This window comes from Podarcis liolepis (assembly GCF_965112155.1).
Source record: "Podarcis liolepis genome assembly, chromosome: 17".
Classification (NCBI taxonomy): domain Eukaryota; kingdom Metazoa; phylum Chordata; class Lepidosauria; order Squamata; family Lacertidae; genus Podarcis; species Podarcis liolepis.
Window position 1 is genome coordinate 2,492,967 of NC_139571.1, and position 18,114 is coordinate 2,511,080.

General features: G+C 47.7%; 1 protein-coding gene across 6 annotated transcripts in view; it reads right to left on the bottom strand.

The window, feature by feature from the left end:
• IQSEC2 (IQ motif and Sec7 domain ArfGEF 2) overlaps positions 1 to 11,357 on the bottom strand; it is a 161,837-nt gene extending 150,480 nt beyond the window's left edge. For 2 of the 6 annotated variants that reach the window (XM_083482415.1, XM_083482416.1), the window contains exon 1: positions 10,674 to 11,316. In XM_083482415.1, coding sequence (XP_083338541.1) covers positions 10,674 to 11,287 — 614 coding nt within the window. In that variant the 5' untranslated portion in view covers positions 11,288 to 11,316. Of the gene's footprint in view, positions 1 to 10,673 lie in introns of all 6 variants that reach the window. The other 4 variants (XM_083482417.1, XM_083482414.1, XM_083482418.1 and 1 more) reach the window with 4 other exon arrangements.
• Between the last annotated feature and the right edge of the window lie 6,757 nt (positions 11,358 to 18,114).

Here is an 18,114-nt window from a genome sequence, read left to right on the forward strand (position 1 = left end):
TACAGTTGTATACACAAATAGGCTCTCTTTATACATTCCACAACCCACTTAACACACGGAGATCAGGGAACAGTGGCAGTGGGTGTGACAAACTCAGCAGTGGGATCAGCAGCCATGGTCCTCTTCCATAGGGCCAGGTGATATCTGGTTTCCAAGATCGTGATATACTGTATCACCAGCTAAACATTGTGATATATCGATATATCACAATGTCTGAAATAAGGATGGAACTGACCACATCCATTGCAGGCTAACTCTTCTACAAACAGGAACCCAAACTTTGGCTTTAGCAAAGGCATTTGAGGCCAAGGTAAGTTTACCACTTACAAATACAATTGAATTTAAGATAAGCTAGCTGTCAGTGAGGTGCAGTGTAGTGGCTTAGGGTGTCGGTATAGGTCTGGAGAGACCAAGGTTTAAATCTTCATTTAGCTGTGATGCTCACTGGGTGATGTTGGCTGAACATACAACATACATTCAAAGCACATTATTGAGAGTGCTGGGAATTGTAGCTCTGAGGTAAACCGGTTCCCAGGATTCTTTGGAGTACGTCATGTGCTTTAAATGTTGGTGTATAGGCAACTAATCCTCTACCTACCTCACAAAGTTGTGAGGATGAAATGGGGGGCAGGGAAGCATATGCACTGCCTTGGTTTCCTTCAAGGAAAATATAAATGTGATAAATTTGTTGCATATTATTTTCTGTGTCTAATTCTATGCCTACTTAGTTTACTTACGCTTTATTAACAAAACATATAATTTCATGTTTGCCTTTGGTGATGAGGCAAAGTCTGCGCTTTCCTTGGAGTGTTGTGGGGGGATTCTTCCAAGGGAAGATCCTGTAATCAGGGCTGGCAAGAGACCTTGGCCTGGAGAAAGAGCAGCAGGTGTTGCAGAGGCAATTGGCCATCCCACTAAGTGAGCCTCCAGCTGCAGTCTGAAGTGGTCCAGCACAGACACAGATTTACCACCTCAGCGAGAACGAGGCCAGCGAGGTTCCAGCAGCCCAGATTATTCACCCTGTCCATAACTCCAGTAGTCACTCAAATTCTGGCTTAGTGGCAATGCAATATGTTGTTGTTGTTGTTGTTGTTGTTGTTGTTGTTGTTGTTGTTGTTGTTGTAATCCACTCTTCATTTGTAGTACTCAGGGCAGTTCACAGCATAAAAGCAGAGATCGATTTAGATTACAATCCTATACCCATGTGCCTGATGCAAGCCCCACTTACTCAATGGAATTTAGACCATGTCAACCTCTTTAACCTTATTTATAACTAAGGGCTGATACCCAGTTTGTGTCTGAGGACTCATCAAGACTTCCTTTTGCACATGCTTTCCAGGCATAAGTTCGCACTTTAAAGCTCCATGTCCCAGCATGTGGTTTTGTTTTTGTCCCAGAGCTTTCCCCCTGGGAAAACTCATGTTTTACTGCTGAATCAGAGCAAACAGCAATTGGGTTTTCCATGAATTGCTGTTTGCTCCAATTCAGTGGTAAAAGACAGGTTTTCCCGGGGAAAGTGCCAGGTTGGGGGGGGGGCTCCAACATAGAGCTTAAAAAGGCCAGACCTGTGCTTAGAAATGTAGCACAAAAGGAAGTCTTGATAAGCTCTGAAAGGTACAAGAAGAGAACTTGCCATTAGCACTGGGATGTTGCCTCGATGAAACACTCTGGGAATGGATTTCAGGGCTGATGGGGCAAAGAAATAAAATCCTTAAAAGTAACTTTTACACACACAGTTACAGATAGGTAGCCGTGTTGGTCTGCCATAGTCAAAATAAAAAAATTCCTTCCAGTAGCACCTTAAAGACCAACTAAGTTAGTTCTTGGTATGAGCTTTCGTGTGCATGTGTATCTGAAGAAGTGTGCATGCACACGAAAGCTCATACCAAGAACTAACTTAGTTGGTCTTTAAGGTGCTACTGGAAGGAATTTTTTTATTTTTACATACACATATTAACTAACACCAGAACCTATACACTTGGCTGCACTTCAAGTCCTACTGATGACTTCTGAGAAAACACACTTAGGATCATATTGTAAACCTCATCAATGCTAAGGCAATTACTCTTGTCCCTTTTAACGGATGGCTCATGAATGAACCTCACCTGATGAGCAGAAAAAATATGGTCAACCCCCCTGGACTAGTTGTGGACCCTCTTGCAAATGACCCATGTTACAAATCCTGTACGAAGTGTAAAAATAACTTACACAAGAGTAGTTTTTTCTATTAAATACATGTATATATTGTTAAGCTTTCAGTGAAAGCACCTTTCTGAATGTCTGAAGAAAGAAGAGGACTGTTGCCTGAAATGAAATATGAAATCTTACAATTTAATGAACATCCTTACTGCTATGTGTTGGAGAGAGTTAAGCTTAGGAGTGGTAAATCAATGTCTGGGCTGTACCACTTTGGACTGCTGAACTGGACTCATAAAATGCTGCTCCATATTTATTTGTCGTTTTTGAAAAATCCCTCCACGTAGAAAACAGGCATGTCAAAGCGAAAGCTAGCTTAGAAGCCTTCTCCTTGACAGATTTATTTTATAAATAGAATTTCTGTGTGGGTCATTCCATCATGCAAGTCCACACCAACAGTCTGAATGAGACAGTCCCTATAGGTTCACCACCTCAATGAGAACTAGGCCTTGTAATTTACGTTACTCAGGACATAAGAACTTCTAGTGCTAGCAGTTGCCCCAACTGGAGAGTACCAAATCTTTCCCCTCAAGGGTCTTCCCATTGGGGCTGTACAAAGAGAGCCATTAGTAATTGATGGGATGATGGCAGTTGCCATCCAAATCATCTGAACGGCACCCAATTTGCAAAGACTGCCCTGTTGCTGAAAACAGTTCGGCTGCGGGCCCTGACTCAAATGAAGATCCTGCGTACAACTTAAAAGCCCCAAACCCTCATCATCACACAGTAATCCTCCTCTTTGCCTGCCACACAGCTTCAATCTCAGACTTTTCTTCTCCCTGCTTCCCCCTCTTGGAATAATTTCAAGTGTTAAAAAAAGAGGCCCAAATTTGAGACAACCCACATTTCTTCTCCAGTCTTCCTAAACAGCTCCTTAGGGCTGGTTTTCTCTTTCAGATGATTTCCAATGCATGCTTCGCTTCCTTACTCAGGAGTAAACCAGTAGGACTTATTTCCAGGTAAACCTACAGACAAGTTTTTAAAAGAAGAAGGCACTCTCTCCAAGTGGTTTGGGAAAGGTTGGGGCTGTTTGCAAAGAGATGTATTGTTTTATTAAGATGCAGAAAGCAGCTGCTTGCTGGAGAGACAGCTGGGGGAACAGCTGCTGAGCAAGCTCCCAAGAGTGTGCAACACTGCTTTCATGCACAGAGCTGCAGCACAGGGTGAAATGACCTACACTGCAACCCGACACTAATGCCCTAGAGGAAGCTTTGATGTGCAGCTACTGGAGTCTGTGTTTGTGAGACAAGTGGCAATAAGCACATTGGGGAAATGTATGTGAAGCACTATCCTGCCACAGTTCTGCAACAAGTGATGGCAGTGATAACTCCCCAAGAGCCAAGAGAAAGTTCCTACACCCCAGCAAGATCCTACCAACTAAAAAGCACACTCATATCTGCAACTATGAGCCAGCAGGCTCCAGAGACAAGCACTATGCTTAAGGTAATTCCAAGGTGAGAGGACAGCTCTTTCTGTGGGTCTGGTCTGTGCTTACTCATTCATGCAAAGCATCACTTGATGCTCCAGTCATCTCTGGGTGAACATGCATGTGTGAAATAGCCCCTAGGTCTGCTGCTAGTTAGGACCCTTGTGCAGATAACTAAGAAAGGCCACAGAATTTACATGCTGAGGAGTATAGTCATGGGGACACTCAGCAACATTCACCTGTTTTCTTCCTCCTTGATCTAGGAAACTGAACTGGCACAGAACCTTTATTGAGAGCCAGGGTGGTATAGTGGTTAGAACTAGGACCTGGGAAAGACAAGGCTTCAAATCCCCCCCAACCATGAAGTTCACTGGGTGACCTTGGGCCAGTCACTGTATCTCAGCCTCCCCTACCTCACAGGGTTGTTGTGGGGATTAAATGAGGAGGGGGAGAACCATCTACACCACTTTGAGCTCCCTGGAGAAAAAAGTGGGATAGAAATGCAATCAATGATGGTGATGGCTGGGGAAGGGGGACAGAGGAAGGAGGAAAGGGGGCATTCTGTAAGGTCTTCTTGGCCTGGCAAACACCGCTGAAGCCTCTCCTGGATCCCTCAGAACACAGGGCTGCTAGGCCTGGGAGGGTTGTTAATGTTCCCTGTGGTATCCATATTTCCATGGATGCAGACCGGGCTGACTCTGTCTCTCAGGAAGAACAGACAGAACATCATTCTGACAGAGGACACTAGAGCAGTAGCGTTCAAGCAGTGCTCTCCAGAAGCTGCACAAAAGTGCAGTTTTTTACACTGCTTCTGATATATGTGGCTCCCTGCATGAAGTGAGAGTACAATCTAGATTCCTCCCTAATGTTACAATTGGTTTCTGGGACATGATCTCACCTAAGGCCACATTAGATATTATGCCACATGTGTGACTGCTGCCAAAAGCAGCCACTACACATCCACTTTTTCTACGATTTAGCACTTACTCATGTCTATGATATCCCTGTTTCTTCCTCCCTTCAGTGTCATAGTTTGCTATCGGCAAGAGCTGGGGAAATACAGAACATAATGTTGTCAGGAGACGGGTAAGTTCCCCTGGATACAGTACAGAGGGATTTCTGGTGCCTATCTGCCTTAATGGAGGCAGCCCCCCACGACACCGCAGGGATCAAAGGCGAAGGAAAACAAGAATGATAGAGGGTAAATCGTTTTTGGACATTCCTCCCAGGGAAGGGTGGAGCAGGCTGCACTCACAGTCTCAGTACCTGGCTCTTGTTCTGGCATGTAATGCAGGGGGCAGGGAGGTACTGAGAGCAAAAAGCACTTTGCCTACGCCGGCATTAAGAAGCAGAGGTTCTCCTGATAATTGCATTTCTAATTGGCTTTAAAGTCAGGCACACTCCAAGAGAAGATGTTGTCATCAGAACTGCAGAATTATCCAGCTGCATTGATCTGAGCTTTGGAACTGAGAAAAGATTTTATTCGGTGTGGGCGGTGGATGGCGGAGAGGGGAGCCTCTGGTTTCCTGTTTACTTTGAGCTTCTTTATTAATTATTTGGCAAACTTCTCCAGACGCAAAATTTTAAAGATGTAAAATGAGGTTGGTTTGCAGTATAGAATAAAACTTGTGATTAAAAGAACAGATAGCTGTGTGTGGTTTAAAGAGATGGGAGGAAGGGAGAGCTCTAATGCTGGAATGGATTATCTTGGGAAATTAGAGTGGATACCTTCTCTACCTCCCCCCTTAAAAACAACAGAGAAGAGATATAACTCAAGCGAACTTTGGCCAAAATGCAGTCGTAAAGATGAAAGGAATTTGGGGCCGCAAACACGTGATGCACAGAGACATTGGTGGTTATTAATTAAAATGAAGTACTCCAAGATCCCCTGTGGCAGAAGTTGGATCCCTCTTTCTCAGGCTGTAGAAACTTCGAGACTGAGTAGTGAGAAAGGTGGACTGTTGGAGTATGTTGCTGTCCGAAAACACCGAGCAAGATGAGAGCACAATGAGAGGGAGCTAGTGAAATATTTTGAGAATTCTCCAGGATTATAGCCGCACCCCAGTTAAGATGAGAGACAACAGCAGTTGGAGGGCAGCAAAGGCCAAGGACTTCATAACTGGACATATTGAGGCTGACACACGCAGAGAAAAGGAAAATAATTAGAGCACCTCATTTGAAATCCTATGAAAAGTTAGATAATAACATGAATAGTAATCGTTAAAAATGCAGCCATTATCTTAATGATTAATATACCAACTGAAATGTAATTAGAAGTTAATGAAAAATATGAACTGCAGCAATATAAGAACTGGACAAAAACATTGATCAAGGAGTGCGGGAAACCACTTCGATTAAATTGTATAAATTTTGAATTACTTGAATTATTTTGATTCAAATCTGTATAATTGGCAAAAGTGTGGTAATATTGGGTAAATATTGGAAATCTAATAAAAATTATTATTATTATTTTTAAAAGATGCAGTACAGAGGAGAGAGGGCCTTAGATGAACGGCTGCCACTCTTGGCAACAGGAATACATTTAGTGCAATATGAAACTTGTCCCTTTGCTTAGCAACCTGCAGCTGGTCCTACACACCAGCCTGTTGTTGAGACTTAAATATGTCTGGCTGGCCACATGGTGGTCCTCGCAGGAACGGCAATCATGTGACAACCAGTTCCTAACCTTGATTTGTAGGAATCCTGCGAGTCAGGGTGCCACCTTGATTACATTAGTTGCAATCCTAATATCAATGAATGATCTTGTCTGCATCACAACACTGTCTTCTCACCTAGAGGGACAGAAGGAAGGGAACAAGGGAGATGCGCAAGGAAGAGCATCAACCTGCTACCAACATCCACTTTTGGCTATAAGCCCGTTGCACCTGTGGTTGGGAGTGCAGAGCAGATCCCACAGACTGACGCAGATCAACATAGCTGCAAAACTAACCAGAACTGTAGGCTCCTTGCCTGAGATCTGGCCAGAGTCTCCCAGAAAATCTGGCCTTAAATCATTCCTAACTCTCCCTGCCTCTCTCACAGCACTGACTCTGGGGCTGGTGGTTCTGCAGCTCACCAGAATTACGTAATGCAAACATACTCTTCAGCATTCCCCAGAAATATCTGATGAGCCATGCACACAATTGGGAGGGGCCACTGGGCAGGCTAGCTATTGCTCCCTTCTCGCTTTTACTCACATGCCTAGACATTTCTGTCTCACAGTATGAGACAAACGGCTTTTGTAGCTCTGCTTATGCACCTATGCTAAGAAACAAGCAGGGCAGACTTTATATCGAGAACAGTTAGTTCCCTGGCTTCCCAAGCACAGACTTACAATTGCCTCCAGAGTGGACCGCAACCATTTTTCCAATTGATGGCTGGCAGTGGAGTGAGAAAAATCAATCCCAGAGAAGCTTTCAACAACCACATGTTTTCATCCCATGCAGCAAACCGCGATAGACTGATGGGAAAATACATTCCCTTCCAATCTCCCTCAGGTGGAAGAGGTGAAAAAATTGGCTGGGCTACCACCATCTTCTGGGGCTGACAAATGGGCGACACTGGAAGACCACTGCTCTCTTCCAAGTGCCGGGAAAGAAGTATATTCCCATACTGCTTTGTTGAGTGATCAAAGCATTTGCACACCACCTCTCACTACTCTGTACAACAACCTTGTTAAGGTAGGCCAGTGTTAATATCATCCCCGTATTACAGATGGAGGGCTGAGGTGTGACAGTTTGTTTAAGACCACTCAGCGATGAGAACTGAATTAAAGGCTTTTGGATACACAGATCACACATCCTACTCAGCCACTATGCTGCACCAGCTCCAGCTACTAGCGACCTTAGAGGCAGGGGCGTGAAGGGAGCGGTGCTCAGTTTCCAGCTCAAATGCAAAAAACAGAGTAAAGGCTGTAGGCCAGAGCAGGTGCCTCTAGCCACTTCTGGTTTTTCTACCAGCAAGGAGAAGAGGCTCAGAGAACCCACCCCCCTCTCCAGGCTCTCAAAAACCGCCTCCCTGGTGTCGGTAGCGAGTGGGTGGGAATGGCAAGACACATTTGTGCTGGTTTTAAGTCATTTGCAGCATCAAACCACTTTGCTAATTTCTATCCAGGAGAAGAAGGCGGGGATGAGGAGGGAGAGAGAAAGAACACACGGCTGGATTCGTCAATTCCCACCCCACACAGCCTCTCCTGCTGCCATTTCCAAAGCAGATCCCAAAGCTTTCAGGGCTAACTGCATCCTAATCTCTTCAGCCAAAACTCGTGGGCAACTAGAACATATCCTGTCCTGGAGATCAACTTCCCAGGTACAGTGATTTAGTTCAAACACCCCCATATCCCCCCAAACGGAAGGCATCAGCATCAAAGCAGGGAGTGCTGTTGGAGGAGATCAGATGCACTAGTAACAATGTGGGGAGGGGGAGCCTTAGCAAAGAGGACATGGGCCTGAGGGCTGAAATAAACAGGTGTGCCTCTTCAAACAGAAGGCTTCAGAACAACTCCTGCACCAATGTTAAAAGGGTGGGCAAATGCCGGCTCCAAATCTCGCCTGTTTTGCAGGCACCTTAGGAAAGTCAGTTCTCTCAATCTCCCCTCCCCCCAAGTCTTCAGTACATGCAAAATACTTCTGACCTACCTTACATGGCAATTGTAAGGACTGTTGACGAGAAAGAGTCTTATAACACCATACAGAGTATCAAATATATTACGACGTGCATTTTCGTAACCTAACGTAGGAAACTGTCATTGGTCTATCCAGCTCAGACCCCGACTAGCTGCAGCCCCCTGGGGGTTTCCACCAAAGGGTCTTTCCCAGCCTGAGCTGGACCTGCCAAAGGTTGTACCTGGGGTCCTCTGACTGCACACAAAGAATGTGCTTTACCACTGAGGAGCAGATGGAAACTTTTAAGGCCCAGGTGCCAGGTGTACCATTATTTCAACATGGTTCTTACCAAGTGCCTCTGGAACAGTGATGGGCAATCTGTGGCTCGCCATAGATTTTTTTGACTGCAGCCCCCATCATTCCTGACAATTGGCCATGCTGGCTGGGGAGGGGAGTTGAACTCCAGTAACACAGAGAGAACCACCAGCTCCCTATTCTTGGAGCAAGAAGGTGATGTGAGCCAAGGGGGCAGGGGGACACGAATCCTGTTCTCTTCCAGAGTTGATGTACCAGGAATCCAGCAGTCCTGGTTCCTATATTTGTCACTCCAAGTCATTTAATCCTACTCTTTCTCCCCATGGCACTTAGAAGGCATGGGTCCTACACACTCCACACATCAGCAGGTACCTCATCCCCCCAATATTCTTTTCTCAGTCCCTGAACTCAATACTGGACAACCCATGCGAAATCATTTCACACCCACACATGCACATCCCTCAAGCATCAGTCCAGACCCTCACTGCTCATCATAGCAATGGTTCACTCGGTAGCAACACTACTTTTTGGGATGTAACCCTTAAGCCACATTTCAGCAAGTTCTGGGGGCCGGGAGGATCCAGTCCCTGTCCTAAGCAGTAGCTCTTTCCTGTCAAGCACCCCACTAGTGAAAACTATGCCAATGGGCTGGTTCTTGGGGATTACTCAGAGGGAGGGGGGCTTTTATACATGTGTGTGTGTCAGGGATGGGGAAACTGTGCCCCCCAGATGTGGCGAGACTCCAACTTCCACCAATTCTGAACTCTGGCATGGGGGCTGGGCATCTCAAGGGTTACAGGTTCCCCATCCCTAGTGTATGTACAGCACATACACATCCCTATGAAGCAGAAGCAAAAGGCCCTGCCTAACATCACGCCAAGCCAAATAGCTGGAAGGAAACACTAAGGGGACCCTCTGTTAGAGACTGGCTATTGGGATTAACAGAAAAATCCTGTCACTTTCAGAGGCAGCTCTTTTCCCTTACACAGGACAGAGAAAATTCACCTTAGGATTCAGAAGGTTGCTGGGGGGGCGGATTACGCAAATAAATATAAGTAGCACTTTAGCCCTGGATTTGTGTTTGCAATGGTGGGAGTCCTGAAATATGTGGAGGGAAGCATCTAGGAGCACTAATACAAAAGAACCAGTTTTTCAAGGCGATTAAGTTAGGATCCACTGCACAGTTAAATCCCCCAAAAGTGGGGTGGGGAGAGCCATTTGGTATATTACAGAGTGAGAAAGATGCAGGACTGGCAGGAGAGCACATTCAGCAGTCCATTGCAGTTATAAGACCGCCCCCCCTCCCCCTCCCCGTGCAGAGCAACTGGAAAGCAATTCTCCTAAAGGATGGTGGAAGGAAAAGGACCCAGGGTGGCAGGTGAGAGTAACACAGCATATCTACTGGCAGTAGCACAGAGCAGTATTGCTCTGCACAGAGAGGTGAATTCTGGAATAAGGAAAAGCTGGCAAGGAGCAAAGAAATTGAGACTGGTGTAAAACAGGAAGGGGAGAAACCCAGCTCAAGGATAGGGTCAGCAGGTTCTAGTCACGGGCGTAGCTAGGATTTTTCTTACAGGGCAGGCTTTTGTTTGGGGGAGCAGAACCCCAAGCTGCCCTTGGCTACACCCATGGTTCTGGCTGGAATGCACTGATGGGTATTCCAGACAGGCTAAGCAGGGCTTTGCAGGGGAGAGCGATCCCAGACAGAGTCCAGGGCACACAATAGGGAATGAGGGTTCAAGAAGGAGGATGGATGAGACCTGACTCTAAGGATGGACACTGCCAGGCTAGCAAGGGATGGGTGCAGATTGGGATGCATGTGGCGGTGTTGGGAAACAACTGTGACTGCAAGAAGACTCAAGAGGCCTAGATCAGAGGCAGCAGAGAAATGCAGAGCGGTTTCAGGAGGGCAGTCCCAGGACATATCTATGCTCCCCAAACCACCACACTTCACAATCCTAAAAAGCAAAGCTGCACCCCAGGAGCCCCTGCCATGCAAGAAAGGGAGCCGGCCTCCATGACTCTGCTTGCCCGGCACCCACCAATTCCTATGGCCTCCCCAGCGACTGCTTGTGCAAGGAGAGTGGCCCTGGGGGCCGGCGGGGCTGCCGGGGGCCGGAGCAGCGCCTTACTTTCTCTGCAGCGTGGTGGCCGGGCTGGTGCTGGCGCTGGTGCTGTGGCCCCCTCCGGCTCCCGGGCTGGAGCTCCGCGACGCCCCCCGGCTCAGCTGCCCCCGCTCCCGCTCCCGGGGCGGCCGGGGGTACTCGTGCTCCTTCTCGCGCGCCGGGTGGCACTGCGGGGGCCGCTCTCGGTGCAGCTGGCAGGCTTCCCGGTAGTGGCTCTCCCGGCTCGGGTACTGCCCGCCGTCCCGGTTTCCATAGTGCTGCAGCTCGCGCTCCTTGTCCCGGCTCGGATAGGGGTTCTGCCCTTCCCGCTCCGCTCGGCTTGGGTACTGGCCGTCCCGCTCGGCGCGGTTCTGGTAGTGGCTCTCTCTCTCCTTGTGGTGGTACTGCCCGTCCCGCTCGGCGCGGTGCCGCTCCCGGTCCCTCTCGCCGTCGCGCAGGTCCCGGTTCTCCTGGCTCAGCTGCTCCAGCTGCCCCTCCAGCTCCTCGATCCGGCGCCGCTGCGTCTCCAGCAGCTTCTGCTGGTTCTCGATGATGTTGTTGAGCTCCAGCAGGTACTCCACGGCCCGGTTGGGGCTCTCGGCGCCGGGCGCCCCCGGGCCGCCCCCCGCTCCCCCGTCCATGGAGAGCGAGAGGAAGAGGGGCGCGCGGGCGCTTGGCGCGGCGCCCGGCGCCCGCCGCCTCCGGCTCCCGATCGCGGCAGAGGGCACCACCCCGCACCAGCTACGGACCCGCCCCGCCGCCCGCCGAGGGCTGCCGGGCTACGGACACCATCCTCCTGCGGGAGCCCCGCCGAAAGAGCGCGACCACGAGCCGCCGCCGCCGCCGCTGCAGAGGCACTGCGCACTGCCAGCCAGCCAGCGAGAGAGCGAGAGCGAGAGAGAGAGAGAGCGAGCGCGCCGCCCGGCGAGCCCAGGGCGAGCTCCAGCCCCGCGGGAGGGGCGAAGCCGGAGGGCGGCCGCCGCGCGTCCCGGCCTGGCCGACCCCAGCCCGGCCCGCCGCCGCCGCCGCCGCCGCAGGAGGCCCAAGCGCCCGGGAAGGGCTCCCGCTGCCCCCGCTCCCTTGCGCGGAGTTCGGCCGGGGCGCTCCCGGGGCAAGCAAGTTTCCCAGGCCCCTTCCGCCCCGCCCCGCGCGCGGTGCCTCCAGCCGGGAGCCAAGCGAGCAGCTCAGGGATGTGGTTCTTTGCCGCGGGGCTGGGGGCCTGTGAGGCTCCGCATTCTTAGATGATCGTGCAGTTTTAGACCTGCCCCTATAAATGGACGCCCCCAGTGTTGAAACGCAGCCCTGGTGCAATAGGAGCCCCTCGCTTCCAGCAGGACGTCAGTTGCAAAGGCACAGCTATAGACCCCCTTTATTTGGGAAGAAGCGCCCCTGAAAGCAACGGCGCTTACTCACGAATAGACATATATAGGTTTGCATTGCCCGTCGCAATGCACTTCAGCTGGAACAGGGCCATAATCCGTGAAGGCTTTTTCAGCCCCAGTTTATGTGTGCACCAGGTAAAAAGGTAGAGGCCCCTGGACGGTGAAGTCCAGTCAAAGGCGACTGTGGCGCTTGGCCACCATTTGGATGCAGTACTGAACACAGTTAAGTATGGAGGAAAGGAGGCAGTCTGTAAAAATGGGGCGGAGGTGGATGTGAGCCACATTAGTCCCTTTCGCACAAGGCAGGGCAGCAACACCCATATGATAGATGCAGAACTAAAGGCCAATAAATAATTTTCAGACAATGCTGAGATGTATAACACCTTTATTGCAGACTTAAAGGAGTAGGCAGATAAATTCATAACTTAGCATTTATACAGCAACTTTTAGGTGTCCAAAGTTCTTCACATACATTTGTCACAGTCATCCTCTCCAACATACTTGTAACAAAGATGGAAACTCAAGTCTGAGAGAATCATTGTTTACCTCACAGGACCTAGTTAGCTTGCAGCTGAAGTGAGGTATGAGCTTCCTGGCACCAACTGTCTATAACTGTCCTGTGTGCATGCACACAAATATAGGTAACACTAGCCCAAGAAGTCTTTAAAACAGAGAGAGAGAAGAAAAGCTGCTTCCTGGGAGTATCAGCAAGAGCTGAGCAGCAAAGAGCAAGAATGCATTGTTTCAGCTCTTCTCCCCAGCCTAAATCCTCCTCTGCCCCTGCACAGCTTTCTTCTCCAGGGGCTTTTCAAGGGTATGTTTGCCATTGCACTCGGTGGGGCGGGTGGGAAGAGCATGAGGCTTCCTCCACCACTGATCAGATGTATGATATGGTAGGAAGGGCAGTGCTGTTTTATGTCTTTGGGCCAATGCAAAATAGGCAGGAGAATTGTCAGTTAGGGGGTTTGTCTCCCTCAGATAGCAGGCTTCCCTTGGTCACAGCTTAGTGGCAGTGCATGCAGAATGCCCCAGGTTCGACCTGAGACACCTTCAGGTATGGCTGGGAAAGACTTCCATCGGAACCTCTGGAGAGCTACTACCGGTCAGTGTAGAGGTTCTCAGGCTGGTCCACAGACCATTGGTGGTCCATGAGTTTCATTCAGGTGGTCTGTGGTTTGCCTGTAAAAATACATTTAAAAAGCATGCAGCATCTAGCACAGTACAATACATTTGCTGCAGCAGGAAGAAAAATCACAAAGAGGTTTGTCAGAATCCTCATAAATTTTCAAGTGGTTTGTGGGGGAAAGAGTTTAGGAATTGTTGGCATAAACAATATTGTGTTAGAAGGGCCAGTGGTCTGCTGTAATATAAGACAGCTCCCTATTAACTTCTAATATAATAATATTGCGTGCGTGCGCGCGCACACACACACACACACACGCAGAGAAATTACATTTATGTAGCTTTTATAGCATAAGAAAAATATAGGCTCCTGTCCCATGAAGCCTTCAAAACTAAAATTCAGTTCAAGGAAGGAAGGTTAAAGAGGGGAACAATATAAATAGGATTAGCAACCCACCCCCATACCATATTAACATTTAAATGAATGGAGGTTTGCATATATCAAGTTCTACTTTGGAAATAATTCAATAGCAGGATAACAGAATAAGCCAGCTAACACATGAATTCTGCAAGGATGCCAACCAACACAGAAAATATGGTTTTTGAAATGCATGTGGGATTGGGGGGAGGGCTGGCAGTCTTTGTCTCACCCACAGGGGAGCCCCCACCCCCACTGGTGAGCTGATCTGATGAAGTGCACAGACACAGTGGAACCAGGTTAGGAATTGCAATCTTTATTAGAACTAACATAGTTTTGCTAGAATCAAAGACTTCGGGTTCCTTTGCTATCAAATAAGGTAGGCAAGAAGAGAAACCATTTGAAGCTGCCTGTTTGATCCCCCAGATTTGTCAATGCAGCCAGACAGATATTCCCCTCCATCCCCAAGGGAGACAGCAGGATCAAAGCCCACTCAGCGTTACCTGCTTTCGTGCTGCAGCACCAAGAAGCATCAGGAAAAACGTGATCTCCCAGACAAATGCAGACCTGAATGACAAGCTGAACCAGCTTTTTTTAGTGCATCGCTAAGGCAGAGCATGCTAAGAGAGCCAGTGAGAGTCTTCTGCCTTTGTAGTTCACACTACTGGAAGAACTGGAAAATTTATCCAGCTCCTTCATACAGTTTGCCCTGCATCCCCAGAGGGATGTGCACATAGGGCAGGAGCTTCACCAACAGAGATAACTGAAGCAAGACTCGCATTCTCCAGGGCCTGTTGGCAAAAAGAAGGTGGCTTTGCCATGCTGAGGCGTCCCTGGGCATGCTTAATGAATGAGCTCAGCTTAAAAATAACAATTTAAAAGAGCTATAGTTTATTTTTGCACAGCATTTGACATCACTGGATACTCTGCAGAATACAGTATGGTTTTGGAGAGTCACTGAAAATGAATACACAGCTCTAAACTGCAAGCAATTTGGGCTATGGCACGAGACATTTTGCTGCTTGAGATGGGAAATCCAAATGGCAATCACTAATTCACATAGATCACCATCACCCAGGGGTGGAGTGGGGGTACAAGTGCCCAGCTCCAATTCACTGAAATGCAGTAGAAGTTCACCAATAACCCTCCTGTTCTCAATGGTGCCTGCAAGCTCAGGGCCACTTATCTTAGGGCCCCTTCTCAGAGGCAGGCTTGCGCAAACCACCGGCAGCACACCAACTGAACTGGCCTCACAGCCTGCAACTCAGAGCAAGCAAAGTGCAGCAAGTCACACCAATACACCTCAGGGCTTTGGTTTTTTAAAATAATCCTGCAAATCAGTTTACCAGTTACAAATAATCCTCTAAGAATCATGAAAGTGTAGAGTTGGAAGGGACCCCCAGGGTCATCTAGTCCAGCCCCCTGCAATACAGGAATCTTAACTGAAGCATCCATGACAGATGACCATCCAACCTCTGCTTAAAAACCTCCAAGTTCTTCCTGCTGTTTAGTCAGAATCTCCTTTCTTGTAACTCAAATCCATTGGTTTGGGTCCCACCCTCCAGAGCAGGAGAAAACATCTTCTGTGTGATAGCCCTTTTGATATTTGAAGATGGCTATCATATCTCCTCTTTTCAATATACGATATATTATATCTTTATTGTCATTGTCCCATACAGAACAATGAAATTGAAAAACTACATAAAACATTCAAAAAACCCTAAAAACTCTGAAACCCCATTTTAAAATACACTATACTATACTATACTATACTATACTATACTATACTATACTATACTATACTGTACTATAAAAACCCCTAAAAACTCTGAAACCCAGGCTAAACATACCCAACTCCTTTGACCATTCTGCATAAGGCTTGGTTTCCAGACCCTTGATCATTTTGCAACATAATAATAATAATAATAATAATAATAATAATAATAATAATTTAAAAACTCTGCCTCACAGTATTTTGAAGATCCATGGGCCCAATAATCACTATGGCTTGGTTTTCACCATGTACTTTGGTGTGGAGTGCAGCAATTCAGATTGCAGGGGGTCATATATTGAATACTATATATAAATTATTATTTATGGTAGGGATGCGGGTGGTGCTGTGGTCTAAACCACTGAGCCCCTTGGGCTTGCTGATCAGAAGGTTGGCGGTTCGAATCCCTGCGACGGGGTGAGCTCCCATTGCTCTGTCCCAGCTCCTGCCAACCCAGCAGTACAAAAGCATGCCAGTGCAAGTAGATAAATAGCGGTGGGAAGGTAAACGGCATTTCCATGTGCTCTGGCACTTGTCACGGTGTCCTGTTGCACCAGAAGCGGTTTAGTCCTGCTGGCCCCATGACCCAGAAAGCTCCCTCAGCCTGAAAGTGAGATGAGCGCCACAACCCCATAGTCATCTTTGACTGGACTTAACTGTCCAGGGGTCCTTTACCTTTTTACCTTACCCCTTTATCCATCCAGATTCCTTCCACATAGAAAACTAGAATGTTTTAGCCTTCTCCCCAACATTCTAGTTGTCTCTGTACTGGCACCGCCATCTCCGTCCTCCATCCAGAAGGATTCATCCATGTGATTGAGGGAGGGAGCCTGGTGGAGCTCAGGTTACAATCCTATACACACTTAGCTGGGGTTCTCCTTTAACTCAATGGCACTGACTTCTGAGTGAATATGCATAGTATTGCACTGTTAAGGGACTAATACCCAACTCCATGCCACACAACTCACAGCCTCTCACTGTTTTGCAAAAGGAACTTTTGAACAGCTGCAACAGGAGTTAACAACTTCCCCCATAGCTTTCTCTCAGTGGTAGCTCAGGCACAACCTCTGCATAAGTTTATATATTTCCAGTGTTTCTTTAGCAAGGCTGCATTTCTTTCTAGCAAGAGGGGAGAAGATAAAAAATTAGATGTTCCAGAATATGTGGGGTTCTAAAGTGCAACATGTAAATGACACTGACAGCCTGCATATTATACATTCAAAGCGTATAACCCTCCCCCCCCCCAAGAAACAAAGAAAAATCTGGTGAACAATAGTTTCTTAAGGGTGCTGGGAATTGTAGCTCTGTGATGGGTATACAACAGTTCCCAGGATTCAGGGTGTTTGTGTGCTTTAAATGGGTACACAGCAACATGTGGAGTAATCTATCAGAAAGTTCTCACACAAAAATTGTGTCTAGCTACCTGTTGGACTTTGCCCCAGGAGTCAGATGTAGCTGCATTCCACTGCCTTTTTAATGAAGCCCAAGATCTGCCTCTCCCCACCCTTTTCTTAAACAATGTGCACACACATACACACATACCAATCACGGTTAAACAGTAAAAAAATGGCAAGAGAGGAAAACAGAGCTGAGAGGGAGCCAAATTCCCAGGCTAGGGAGGTGAGTGGGGTTTTGCAATGACTCAGGGCCTAGCTAACCCATAATCAGTACCAGGAGGCACACTCACAGTGCACCAAGATTGGAGCCCCTTGCTATAAATCGGTGAGTAATGGAGACAGAGTCTGGTGGAGGATTCTGGTGGGCTTTGATGCCAAATGCCCTTAAAGAGAAGGAGGTTTTTAAAAATAATAATGTATGTGTTGCTTAATGTTAAAAAAAGGCAGACAAGCCATTTACAAAGTGTAAAAACCCATGACACAGACATTAAAAGATGGTGTCTACGATGAGCCAAGGCAGCATCTTAGGTGACATGAAGTCTAGCTGGCTGACCGAAAGACTGCCTTGAGGGGCCTAATCCACCAAAAACTCTTGCTTGCACCAAATCTTGTGACACTTTAAATATGAACAAGTATTATTATGGCATAGCTTTATTGAACTGGAGTCCAATAAACTTTTGCTATAATAAATTTGTTCATCTTTAAGGTGACACAAGACTCTGAAGTTATTTTTGCTGCAACAGACTCACACAGTTATCCCCCCCCCCCCGTACTAGAAGCTCTCCTGAAAAGGCCCCAAGACTGAAATTAATTGAGCTGCAGGAAGCGTTCTCATTCACTTCAGTTGAGATTTTGCAGGAGAATTCGCTGGTGACTTGGGCCAGTGCTAACTTACTGAAGAGGAGGTTGCTCTTTGGCTCATCTACCTTAGTTACCCAAATCCCTTGACCACGACATCCTGAAGACGGTACCAGAACTACTTTGTGCCTTGCCTCTGATTGTGTCCAAAGGTCAAATTCCCTCACACACCCCACCCCCCTTCTTTGGGGAATGAGCCCACTTAGTAGCAGAGCAGTTTTGTTGTTATGGAAACAAGACATGTGGAGATTTTTAAAAATATCAGCTGTGCGAAAATAGAAGGGTGGGAGGCCACAAGACAATCAAGTCCCACCCAAAATAAGAGAGAGAAAGAGAGTAGATTGAGGCCGAGAGGACTTCTATTTGAGCCCACTGGGTTTTAAAAGTCACCTTTCTTCTTCTTGAATGCTACTACCAGCCACCGCCTTTCTGTGGTTGATTCCCAGCACCAAGCAGGCCCAGAGCAAGGGCAGCAGCTTCCTCTTGCTGCCTTTATTGGGGGGGGGGGCAGGCTGAGCTC